The sequence below is a fragment of the Sinocyclocheilus anshuiensis genome, unplaced genomic scaffold (genome assembly GCF_001515605.1).
Source record: "Sinocyclocheilus anshuiensis isolate Anshui unplaced genomic scaffold, SAMN03320099.WGS_v1.1 scaffold1658, whole genome shotgun sequence".
NCBI classification, from domain to species: Eukaryota; Metazoa; Chordata; class Actinopteri; order Cypriniformes; family Cyprinidae; genus Sinocyclocheilus; species Sinocyclocheilus anshuiensis.
The window spans coordinates 910,051-924,042 of record NW_015547302.1 but is presented as its reverse complement, the minus strand read 5'-3'; the positions used below and the strand labels follow the sequence as shown (position 1 = coordinate 924,042).

At 34.7% G+C, this 13,992-nt stretch overlaps 1 protein-coding gene across 1 annotated transcript in view; it reads left to right on the top strand.

Moving 5' to 3' along the window:
• LOC107701752 (diacylglycerol kinase alpha-like) overlaps positions 1–13,992 on the top strand; it is a 28,608-nt gene that overhangs the window by 6,591 nt on the left and 8,025 nt on the right. Inside the window, exons 2-8 of the mRNA XM_016503863.1 lie at positions 5,150–5,248; positions 8,144–8,220; positions 9,472–9,601; positions 10,044–10,118; positions 10,204–10,253; positions 10,372–10,446; positions 10,780–10,896. Coding sequence (XP_016359349.1) covers positions 5,173–5,248; positions 8,144–8,220; positions 9,472–9,601; positions 10,044–10,118; positions 10,204–10,253; positions 10,372–10,446; positions 10,780–10,896 — 600 coding nt within the window. The 5' untranslated portion in view covers positions 5,150–5,172. The remainder of the gene's footprint in view (positions 1–5,149; positions 5,249–8,143; positions 8,221–9,471; positions 9,602–10,043; positions 10,119–10,203; positions 10,254–10,371; positions 10,447–10,779; positions 10,897–13,992) is intronic.

Sequence of the window (13,992 nt, the reverse complement as noted above, 5' to 3'; positions counted from 1 at the left end):
AAATGTTAGCTACTGTATATTTTTTTGGTCACAACCAATACTGATGTCAGTTTTTTATTTTTTTTATTTTTATTGTCTTATTACTAAAATGCAGAACTGATTTTTCTATTTCCTTTGTAATATTTCTATTATAACAATAAAATGTATTATGAATACAATAGAAAAAAAACAACAATAGTAAGAATAATATTTATTTATTTATTTATTATTATCATTATTATTATTTATGCCATTATATATGAGCCAAATTTGATCTAATCAATCTAAATGCTTGCAAATTGATCTTTCAAGTTTCTCACATGAAAACAATCTCTAATCACACTTGGAATCTCCTCTTTTTTTTAATGGGTTGTTCATATTTTTATTTGGCTTGTTTTCTGTGTATGTTTTTATATATTTCTCTTCTGTAAAGCACTTTGGTCAGCCTAGCGGCTGCTGTAAATGTGCTATACAAATAAAATGAACTTGAACTTGAACTTAGTATCGCTATAATTTTTTATCAAAATTTTCAAAACTTTTATATCTTTTTTTATTTCCTGAATTTTGACACAATATCTAAATCATTAAGCTACAACAATAAAAATGTATTATAAATACTGTGATAATAATATATAATAATAATAAAATAATAATATTTATTTATGTATTATTTTTGCCATTATATAAAAGTCTAATATTTTTGCAGTCTAAACGCGTGCAAATTTATTTTTCAAACTTCTCGGTATCTCTAAAATCTATTTTCTTTTTTTTATTTATATGTATGTTACCTAAAATATACATTATTTATCAAATCTATTATATAATCTATATAAATATATCTATATAATTGATTATTATATATATATATATATAAGCTATAGTGTTTGTGCATTTATACTATATTTAGAGTACTGTTTTTCTTACAAATACCCAGAAACCATATAGTTACATTTTTACTACATTTTTACCATGGTATTGAAGCGCTATATATGTGTGGTTTTGACTGTGGTTATCATGATCTAAATGTATGCTACTATAGAAGACCAGTGGTTAGTTTTAATAAAACTCAAACAGTCAGAATAATTACATTTCACCATATAAAGATGAGGTGGTTACAGTTTTTACAGATGTTACTGTTTTTTGATAATGAACTTTAATTTACATCTGCATGCTAACTCAAGTTACTACTACTGTCAACCCAAGCTACTGTCAAATATGCATTTCTAAGAAATAAAAAAGTAATATTAATATTGTAGTCTGCACTGCAAACTGTGCTGAAGATTAATGATTCATGATTTGAAACAATATCACTCATTAGAACATGCAGAGAATTTTTTTAAGGAAAAATGGAAAACGTGAAGTGTTTGTCATGTTCTGACCATAAAGAGTAGTTTAAAACCACCATTAACTTTGTGGTTTCTTCAACTTTCACTTAGGAGCAAAAGTCTGCCTTTAAACTTGAAAGAAATAAAGATTTGAAATTTATCGCGATTATTATCGATATCGACTAATATGAAACATTTTATTGTGATATACGTACACACACACACATATAAGCATGTAAAACAAGGAAAGAAAACTCCATTACATCTTCTGAGTTATGAAAGAACAGCCTTTGAGCAATCAGATATTCCTCTGGGAAAGGAAGGGGAAAACACTTGAATATATAAACTCTTGCAGACACAAAGCAGCAGTTTGACTTGACACAAGGTGACAGCTTGTACAAACAGCACAAAGCTTTAGAAAGTATTGTTCCTAAATATAGTTTTAAAAGGCATTGTAAAACAGCTCATATTAGATCACTAGAACAGGCTTGTAACCTCAGTATTTTTATCTTGTGTGAGAATCTCACCGCACCTCTGTCTAGTCAATGTTGTGTTCTAAGTCCAGCTTTTCTGGTAAAGTGGGTTGGAAATGCAAATTAATAGGCGAGATAGTGAGAGGGGCTGGGGGATTTACTGTTGTAATTGAATTTGTTGGCCTTATGCAACAGTCATTTACATTGTTACATGCTTTCTAATAGTAGTTTAGTATTTTTTTGTGACCTCATATTTAAAAAAATGTACATGGAATATTTGAACAATGTCACACTGCAGGACTATTTAAGTGCACTGTTGAATTAAAAAAAACATCAGCTAGCAAGTTACAAATACAGGAAGAGAGAAGCATGCCACAATGCACAATACAGGGGAATCTTTCAGCAACATGAAACTAACTACTACAAACACCCACTACTTCCTTTAATGTTACTGACATTTCTGTAATTCTGCTGACATTTTTACCTGCATGGTTCGGGATGACATAAAGATTATGATCTAATGACCCTCATGCACTTGTGGGGGCTGCCAAGTGTAATATTGAATTTGTAAAGCAAACATTAATACACAGCTTCAGATATATTTATTTTGTGGTAAGGCATGTTATGCTGCTAATTAATTAAATAATTAATAACGGACATCAGTATTTTTTAATTTGTTGATATATATATTGGTTGTCTGGGACTAAAGCAGTCATTATAAAAATGACCTGATAGCATTGTAATCAATAATGATGTCCAATTGAAGCCTCATCTATAATGGAAAAAACTAATTATCCACCAGGGTTAATGGACATATTGGCACGAATGAATGTGCATCTTTATTGTATAAATGACTGGCAGCTGTTTCTGAATAAATGAAAACAATTTACAGTCCAAAAGAGTGATGTTATGTTTTATGCCTTGTTTTTGTGGGTGGTCTCAAAAACGGAGTACTCTGAGCCGAGCCACAGAGAGCCCTTAGCGCTGTGTTTTACTGGACTAAGTGTTTGGTGAAGCAGAGATTTGTCTCCCTTCATAAAACAGAGAGCTATGCATGCAAACAAGTGATGAGGATGCCCAGAATCAAATTATCACGCTTCTGTGCTCAACCCAAACAATAGAGATTCAGAAAGATAGAGAGAGACCAAGACCTAAAGCCATCAGCAGTTGTAAACTGCAGTCACCTGACTGTTAAATCTGGTGTGAAACAAGACCATCAATATCAAATATGACCATCCTGTTGGTGTTATGCTATTTGTCTTTTGGTTGAATATCATTGAATATCATAATTCACGCCGAATGCATAGTACTAAAAAAACAAGATAAATAAGAAGTGTTAAACAAGTGTTTTGCTTAATTTCATGATATGTGTGTGATTAATTGCAATTAATCGCACAAAAAGTGTGTGATTTAATCGCTATTAAAAATTTTAATCCATTGACAGCTCTACTAAAAATAGTTATATTTCTTATAAAGAAAATGAAGCCTGTTTTTAGGACCAATAGAGTTTTTTCATTGTGACATTATTTTCAGGACAGTTAAACCCCTGTCCTAATTGTATGTAGCGTATTGAAATGCAAAAAAATCTCATTCTCATTACAGCAATGTGAAAAAATAATTATATGTGTGGGGGGGTGTACTTATTTGTCATAAAAATAATGCAAAAAAATACAAGTTTATGCAAATTATAATTTGTTTTATTTTGATTTCAGGGGAAAATATAAATGACTGTGACATTTCTCCATGAGTGGTGTGCGTTTGAATGTAAATCTGCAACTTAGAGCAGAACAATGTGATTTGAAAATGTGTAGTTTCATTTCACATGTGACTCAATGGTCGTTGGATGGAAAACATGCAATTCAGATGATGATCTGATAGAGAACCACTATGCATTGTATAACATAATTTTTTTTACCTTGACTTGATTTAAAAATGCATAAATAAGTGTGACATTTAAAACATGTTTTTCTATTTTTCCAAAACAATTGATAAGTCTGCAGTGTGTATGTAAAATAGTCTGTCATGCACCGGCTAGCTTCCGCTGTCGACAGAAAAGTATTGCTTCTGTTTTCCCAACTTTCTCTCTCTCTCTCTCTCTCTCTCTCTCTCTCTCTCTTCATTTTATTTATTTGTGAATTTAATTCATGTTTGTAAAACTCTAAGATTTATTTGTGAATCTCATTCTGTTTGTCAATGTGTTTAATCTCTTTACATTTATTTGTGGTTCATAATCTGTTTATATGGAATTATGCAACAATTCTATCATATTCTATCAATTATGCAACAATTCTACCATATTCTGGCATACGTAATAGTTTCTAAAACATATAATATCACGATTAAATACAATTTTAAATGTTGTAAGATTCTTAATGTTTTTGAAAGAAGTCTCTTATGCTCACCCAGGCTTTGTTTGATCAAAATACAGTAAAAACTGTAATATTGTGAAATATTATTACAATTTAAAAAAGTTTTCTATTTGAATGTATTTTAAAATGTAATTTATTCCTGTGAAGGCAAAGCTGAATTTTCAGCATCATTACTCCAGTCTTCAGTGTCACATGATCCTTTAGAAATCATTCTAAAATGCATTCTAATAAGAAACATTTGTTATTATTATCAATGTCGAAAGCAGTTGTGGAAACCATGATACATCTTTTTCGTATTTCTTTGATGAATAGAAAGTTCAAAAGTACAGCATTTATTTGAAATTGATGATATTATTAATATTATGTAACAACTGTAATGTAATGATTTCCTGATAAATAAAAGTGTTTCTTTCAAAGAAAATCTTACAGACTCCAATATGCTGTCATTTCAATCTGTGCAGCATCCAGAATATTTTACCTTTTTTTATAATATCCAGAATCCAGAATTCTTGTATGGTATGAGACATATTTTTCTCTGTTCATGCATGAATAGCAAATTATTCAGACACATTTTTAGTCTTTGCTCAGCCTGAAAGAATAAATAACATTTTAGGCATCAGAAGGGCAAAAATGTGAACTTTGAATTGTTACTTTCTTTTATAAAATGGTTCTACATGTTCATGGACAATTTTATTATCACATAGTATTAGATTATTCACACAAAAATGCAACAGTGATTAATTTTGTCTGTCACTGTTGTCAAAGCATTTATGATATGTGCCGCAGGCAATGTTGACAGCAATGAGCATGCTTTGTATTTGCATAATTGTGTCTAGGCCTGAAGCTTTTCTTTCATCATCAACATCTTAATGGCATTTGGTTATATTGTGGTTTTTATGCTTGCTTTAAGTGCACGAAAACATCTTAATGCATAAAAAGTGAAGATGGACATGGCTTTCATCTGTGTTTTCCTCTCACCAACCTTTCTCTTTCACTCTTTCAGTGTTATTCAGAGGCTCTGGTGTGATGTCAGACCCGGGCAAGTCGGATGACAGAGAGCTGAGGCCAGTAGACTTCATCCAGCTTCAGCAGTACATTGACTGTAAGTCTGTGATGCCCACACATCCCTCCCACTCTCACTAAACACTCGGCCTCATTACAAACCATGACTCACTCTCAGTCCTTAAGTGCGAAATGACACTTTATTCTCAGGGTTGAAAAAACATGCCAGTCGTGTGCATCCAAGACATCTGTGAGCCCAGTTTACTTACAGTTTTACATGGATGCATTTGCTTAAGTATTTTTTACATGGACAACCATTGGTGGGAAAGACTGACTGATTGACACCATTTAGATATTGGTAATGTCATTACAGTGATGGGATTAGGAAAAAAAATACATTGATAAAAATGGAAATTAATTTTCTGGTTACACTTTATTTTAAGGCATCCTTGTGACTGTGTAATTATACAATTAAGTACTGAGTAATATTAATTAACAACATGTGCTTAAAGATGGGGTAAGCGATTTCTGGTAGCCAGTGTTGACATTTGAAATCACCAAAACAAACATGCCCCTACCCCAAAAGGGTCTCGCCCCTATTTTGATAGCTCCGCCCCACACATACGTACACAACCCAGGCAACGATTAGTTCTGCAATGTTACACCGTGTCTACACCGGACGCGAGTGGCGCGCGGCTCGACAAAATACTATGGAACTCATTATAATCAGTGATGCTGTCTTCACCATAGATATATATACATATCTATGGTCTACACTGGATGCGGTGCGGCACGACACGACAAATCCCAGACAGAAAACTGCTGCTGCATTCTATTCATGACGTATTGACACAAATTTCTAATGATTTTCAACGGTCCCTTTGTTGCGTCCAGTGTAGACAGACTTTAGCTGACTTTAGCTGTTGCGGCGCAGACACGGTGGGTGTTACTCACGTATCGAAACACGCCCCTACCCCAAAAGGGTCTTGCCCCTATTTTGATAGCTCCGCCCCACATATACGTACGCAACCCAGGCAACGATTAGTTCTGTGAAACAAAGCAAAACCAATGTTACACCTTGTCTACACTGGACGCGAGTGGCGCGGCGCGACAAAATACTATAGAACTCATTATAATCAGTGATGTTGTCTACACCATAGATATATATATACATATCTATGGTCTACACTGAGCGTGCGGCACGGCATGACACGACAAATCCCAGACAGAAAACTGCTGCTGCATTCTATTCATGACGTATTGACACAAATTTCTAATGATTTTCAACGGTCCCTTTGTTGCGTCCAGTGTAGACAGACTTTAGCTGACTTTAGCTGTTCCGGCGCAGACACGGTGTTACTCACCTATCGAGAAGAAACAAAGCAACCTCGGCGTCCGATCTCAGGCCTTCCGCTCCTTGAGTTCTCTCCAGCGCTGGAAAGCTGATCTGATATTTACACGGGTCCTACTTCTTGCCTTAAGCCTTCTTTTGTTCCGCAGACATTTTCCTCTTTTGTTTTTTTATCCGCCATCTCTATCGCTCGGCTAATGTCCGTCCTGTGCACTAAACGCTCTCTCCTCCACATCATGAGTAGACACGCCCCTTACTGCTGATTGGCTACAAGTTTGTTTTGCTATTCGGCCTGAATCAGTTTTCTAAAGCGTTTTTGAAAAATCGCTTACCCCACCTTTAATATAGGGTTAGGGTTAGCAATAGGGTTTGGTTTAAGGTTATTTGCATGTAATTATGCTAACTAAAATTTTACTGTTATTACTATAGTAAGTACATGCAACATGTGTAACAATTTCTGAGTGAAAATCATTTCTACACAAATTTGATCAGTTTATACAGTACATTTTCATTTCCTCATCATATAGGTCTTAATATATTGGATAAAATATTAAAATCACTAATATTTTTCACATTAAGCGATGTTACCAGCTTCTAAAATGAAAAACTAACAATTGTTAAGAAATAAAAGTGTTTCTGTACCTCATTTGATAGAGTGTTGGACTATCAGTGCCAAGATCATGGGTTCAATTCCCAGAGAACACACAAATTGTCAGAAAATATATATATCATAGACACGTATACTTTTTTTGTATAATTTGTATAAAAACATCTGATAAATGCATGTGTAAATGTAAATAATATATTCCAGGTGGCTCTTCATGGATATAGATCCATTTCATTCTTTAAAATCCCTTCAAAATGAATTGTTCACTGGTAAAGCAAGCACTGTAATATATTTAGGATTTAAATTTAGCATAAAAATTAAAATTGTATATTTTATTTGCAATTAAAAAAATATTTGACAAAAATATTTTGTCAAATTAATCACATAATTTGACAATAATACATGGGCATCATACCCATGCCCTGGCTGGGATTTCTAAATTGCTTAAAATGCCATTCTTGCTAATGATAATGTCTAAAAAGTAGTTTGACCAATAACATGCAGGCATTATACATAATCGGCCAATCATGGCATGCAAGAAGGTGTGATTTACAGAGAACAGTCAAAACAGTGCAAAAATGCATACATATAATATATGAGGACTGTAGAGAGCACATCAGAAGGAAAACAAAGCCAAAAACCTGAACATTTTAGGCAATTCAGAAATCCCAGCCAGGACATGTCCAGGAATAAGAGGATATATGGTCGTCAGTGGAGAAAGACATTTAGCATATTCTGTAGTTGCAGTATCTGACCAGCAGGGGCTAACAGGGTCATGCTAAGCAGTCAAACCATGACCCTTTGGTTGCTCCATCCATGTGTCTCATGCATGAGTGAAGGATTTTTATACAGTAAGGTGTTGTAGATACTTGCCCTAAGTATGAGTTTCTGCTAAGCCTGTTTTTCATGCAGAGTTGATGCAAATACGGTTCATTATAAGGTGTGATGTCTGTGGTTCTTTGTGCCAAAATGTCAACATGTCGTTTTTTTTTCTCTTTCTTTGCTCCCTCCCACTCACCCTGTCTATCTCTTTGCAGACTGCAGTCTAAAAGTAAAAGATGTGTTAAAGGAATTCAATGCAGATGGCAGGTTAGCCAAGTACAGACATGGAGAGGTGAGTGAACAGGCTGCCAGGGGCCAACTGTCAGCACTCTGCTTTTACAGCATCTTAGTCTAATTACCCTTGAACAGATCCATCCACCTCTGTAATGTGAATCACTTCACGTCTGGTTAAGCATAGCTGAGCTCATCCGCTGGACAATTCATGTAACGTGTACCTGCTTAGTCAATGAGTGCCGTGTGTACCTCAGTACCGATTTTAGTCAGACACAAAATTCACTGCCATTATGTGAAGCTGTAGTGGGTGGTTGCCAGAAAAACAAATTCTGCAGTTTCTATTCTTAGTGATTTTTAGTGTGTTGCTACACATTTACTAGGGTATTCTGGTGACCCAAGCCAAAAGTGCTGATCCTCAAGTAGTTATATAGCGCTTTATACAATACAGATTGTGTCAAAGCAGCTTTACTATTAGCTTTAATATTCATTGTATTTTTGGCTATTGCTACAAATATACCCCAGCGACTTAAGACTGGTTTTGTGGTCCAGGGTCACAATTGTAATAGTTAAACCACAGGATGTTCAGTGTAAAATGGAAAGAGATTGCTCTGAAGTCGAGGGATTATAGCTCATAAAGATTTGCTATTTAGACATGCTCACATTGCAAAGATTTAGTCCGTATACCTGCACTAGTTTTTCAGCTGACTGTGTGCTGACTTGGCTCTCAAACACTGCACTGCATGTTGCAGGTGTTTTGTTTCAGTCATTTTTGTGTTTGTCTCACTCTAAGCTTTATATTTTGCTTGTGTCGGGCAACTAAAGCAAAATAAACAACAAATTATGTCAGGGAAGTCTTACGTATGTCAGAATGGGAGGAGTATCTGACTGTACACAGCCTATATCTCGGTTTTCCTCTTTTTACTCCAGATAGAATAGCAGTATCCTGAGGCCTTTGAAGTTTGAATACAACTTGCTGGGCTTTTTTTCTCTTATTAACGCTATTAAAATCTAGGACAGGAACAGCAGGCACTTAGTAGAACTAGGATTAGGTTTGTAGTGCAGAATCTAATTGGATCTACATTATATCCTCTTGAGAAGGTTCCAGATCATTTTATGACTTTATTAGTTTCCAATAATGTGTACTTTCTGAATGATACCAAAATAGATGTTATTAAAAAGCCCAATGATATATTCCAAAAACTAAGTGTCAGTGGTTTGTGTTTGTGTGTGTATTTTGTGAACCTTAAATGCGTAGCAGCCTTTAATGAGGCACACTCATCTTTTATTGTACAAAATGATTTGTCTTTAGTGCATTGATGAGGAAGGGTTCTGCCTCTTCCTGAAGACGTATTTGGAGGTGGAGGACTTCCCAATGGATCTGTGCCAGCGGCTGTTCAGATCCTTCCAGAACTCAGAGTCAGCAAAATCAGATGAAAACAGTGGGTCATGCATATGCTTGTATATGTATATGTGCCTACACATACATACATACACACACACACATTTTTGAATGAAATTAATGCTTGTCATAAAAGACACATTCAATTAATTAAAAGTGTCAGTAAAGACATTTTTAATGTTATTATGTTAAGATTTCTCTGTCAGATAAATGCTGTTGTTTTGAACTTTCTATTCACTAAAGAATCCTGAAATGAAGTATCATGGTTTCCACAAAAATATTAAGCAGAACAACTGTTTTCAACATTGATCATAATAAGAATTGATTCTTGAGCAGCAAGAATCACAGGGGAATAAATTACATTTTAAAATATGTTAAAATAGAAAAAAAGCTATTTTAAATTGTAGGAATATTGCACAATATTACTGAATAAAGGAATTCTTGTATTGTGAATATAAGGCTGTCTTTGCTTTCTCTCTTAGGGGAAGTCTTTCTGAAGGACGTGTCCTGTTATTTCTCTCTCCTGGAAGACGGGCAGCCTAGGGACAAACTTGAATGTAAATCTCAGTTTTTTGCCACTTCCAATATCTATAATGATTGTTGGCATCTTTGCAATACGTCTTCATGTTTTTCCCTTTACAGTTGCCTTTAGACTGTATGACAGAGATGGCAACGGTGTCCTGGACAGTTCGGTGGGTGGTCTTAGCCTGAAATATAATCTACTTCCAATTACTCATTATGTAACAAAACTCAATCATCATGCTCAAATTACATCTTTCGGTAATAACCAGTCATGTTTCTGAAAAACAGGAAGTGGACCGCATTATTGCCCAGATGATGCACGCAGCAGATTACCTCGGTTGGGATGTGTCTGAACTGAGGCCTGTGAGTTGTGTTTTGTTTGTGTGTGTGTGTGTGTGTAATATTTGCTGAGAAGAAGTGAAATGCCTATGCGCTCGACAAGATATTTTCCATCTTAACCACACCTTGCTGAAGAGACATTCCTCCTCATTTGGGATTAATCAACTTGTCATGGAGCAAAATAAGGAAGGGAAAAAATGAATCTGACAAGATTGTTGCATAATGTTGCTCCTTATGATTCAAATGATCCCCTGAAGTGATGATTTTGTTACATCATATACAGGTTAGAACAGAAATGCACAGACACACTAATACAAAAGCATATACTTTCTCTTTACACATTGTGCTTGTTCTCAGGTGCTGAAGGATATGATGACAGCGATTGACGCAGATAGCAGTGGAACGGTGTCATTACAGGAATGGGTGGAGGGGGGAATGAATAACGTCCCGCTACTGGTTTTACTGGGACTGAAGGTAGGAAAGCACAGTTTCAGGTGCAATGTCAGAGAGCTGCTATTTTTGGAGTGTACAAGACTGTACCTCAGATTACACTGCTCAGAACAAAGAGAAAACAATGTAAAATTTAGTAGATGGGTGTATTTATTGCGCTCTGTCCTTCTGAGGAGACTTTAGTTCTGTTATCTGGCTCAGCCTCAAAATAGCATACCAAAAGCCTGCTGACTTTGCACTAGTGCAAGCAACAGTGACACTTCTAGCACATGCTTGCATGCACGCACATACTTACAGTATATGCACATCAAAAAGTATATTAGCACTTTTTTAATTTTTTTTATTTGTATTTTATGCATAATTTTTATTTCATTATCATATAAGAATGATTTCCAAATGATCATGTGGCATATTACTGGAGTAATGGCTGCTGAAAATTCAGCTTTGGCATCAAAGGAATATTTTATTTTTAATATAAAAATGGAAAACAGTTATTTTATGTTGTAATAATATTTCACAATATTACTGTTTTAATTAACGAAACATATATATATATATATTTATATTTTTTTTATTTCAAGCAGATCTACTCTTTCTGAAATTTGGTTGAGTATACTGTCTGTCCAGAGGGAGAGCAGGGTGGTACTCTGGGAATCTTTGTTCTCTGTTTTTATAAAAAGACAAACTAAATATTGATAAAAAATGTAAAGAAACTTTTTAAAAATAATTAAAAAAAAAACCTTACCAACTATTTGGTTACATTACTGAGAATCGTGTAGAATCCATTTATTTAAACCCTGGCGCAAACAACAGTAACAGTGCTGGAAACACATGCTTACACACCCACACACACTTATATGCACAGCCAATTGCACATTAGCATTATTTTTACGTATTTTTAAAATATATTGTTTAATTGTTTTCATTTCTTGCATGCACGCACATACTTACAGTATATGCACATCAAAAAGTATATTAGCACTTTTTTATTTTTTTTTATTTGTATTTTATGCATAATTTTTATTTCATTATCATATAAGAATGATTTCCAAATGATCATGTGGCATATTACTGGAGTAATGGCTGCTGAAAATTCAGCTTTGGCATCAAAGGAATATTTTATTTTTAATATAAAAATGGAAAACAGTTATTTTATGTTGTAATAATATTTCACAATATTACTGTTTTAATTAACGAAACATATATATATATATATTTATATTTTTTTTATTTCAAGCAGATCTACTCTTTCTGAAATTTGGTTGAGTATACTGTCTGTCCAGAGGGAGAGCAGGGTGGTACTCTGGGAATCTTTGTTCTCTGTTTTTATAAAAAGACAAACTAAATATTGATAAAAAATGTAAAGAAACTTTTTAAAAATAATTTAAAAAAAAAACCTTACCAACTATTTGGTTACATTACTGAGAATCGTGTAGAATTCATTTATTTAAACCCTGGCGCAAACAACAGTAACAGTGCTGGAAGCACATGCTTACACACCCACACACACTTATATGCACAGCCAATTGCACATTAGCATTATTTGTACTTATTTTTAAAATATATTGTTTAATTGTTTTCATTTCTAAATGTAATTTTATTTACATTTTATTTTCATTTTTATTTCTTTCATTTATTTTGTATTAAATTGTTATTTTTTATTAAATTGTATTATTATTTTCCATTTTTATTTTTAACAACCACATATGGATGTGATGCTCAAGTGTCCCATAAGAATTTTTCGGTGGTAAACCCATATAGATTTTCGATTAATCCAAATTTTACAGCACATGTCTGTGGTGGTTCACAACCAGGAGGCATATCCATAGCAGCAGTGAGATGCATATAGACTTGTGAATCTTTGCAAACCAGAAATCCCTTGCATCTCATTAGCACGTCATGCATAAGATCTACTTTACATGACATCTCATTAAAAATAAGCATGCATCTGAAGAAGGCATGCATTCAGAATATCCCTAACATGCATCTTTTCACACAAGCCGCTTGGCAGCTTCAAAATGCCAGCTCAAACTAGCTTCCAGCAAGTAACACTAGAGCAGTAGCTGGCTTCATACTCCTCTGGAGGGGGAACATAAGCCATTCAACTCCCAAAACTCTTGTATCTGTCCATACTGTGCTAGTGCATGACCTGGAGACAAGCCACAGAGTTAACAGCAACTTTTTTCCATGACTAAATACATCTAAATATAATGAAAACCAAAGCTCAACTAAATGCTAAGTCGGTGTCACTTTCACGCTAGAAATGTGCATTTAGTACTAATAAGTATAGTTCACACTTAAACCACATAGGCAAAGTCAGTACGGAAGTTACAACTGCAAGACATTTGTTGTTACCACCAGCGGTCACAGTCCGTTACAGCAAATGCAGTTTGTGCTGTCACGCAGATTATTTTAATCACATGAATTTAGTCAGCCTAAACAACAGTCTTGCATTTGGGAGCCAGATCTTTGTATCATGCTCAACCATGTATCAAAGCCAGGGACTTCCCCGTGTGCTATTTCTACCTGCCCAAGTGGCACATGGGGCTATGCTGAGCCATCAGGCCTAGTTACCGCATGGCTGTGTGGGCTACAGTTTCTGACCTCCTGTTCGGCCGCCTGAAGTTCCCGCCTGAGTCATCCAAACCAATAATATTCTGAATTATTACTAATTCCCTGATGTGACTGCGTGAGTCAATGTCCTCAGCCCACCCTAACCACCTCCAGTTGGCCGCTGAATGCATAATGATTTGCCAGTAGGTGTAAGATAAGCAAGCAATCTGAAATAAACAAGAAAACGACACACTTGTGAGTCTGAGAGTGGTTCAAAAGCACTTTCCACTGATTAGCATTTTATTTACGCTTATGTCGTCATCTGTTTCTTAAATAGATGAAGAAATTTCATCTTATTTATTACAGGTGTATATCCAAAACTAAAAATTATGTCATCATTTATCCACCCTAACCCGTTTGCTGTTATTTTTTGTGTGAAACACAGGAGGAGAATTTCTGGTGATTCCTCACTCATGTTTTTCCCCTATGACAATGGAGGCCATAGAGGTTTTTTATGCTTCAAAAAAATACAAAACCAAAAAATTATTATCAGAGTAGTTCATGTGA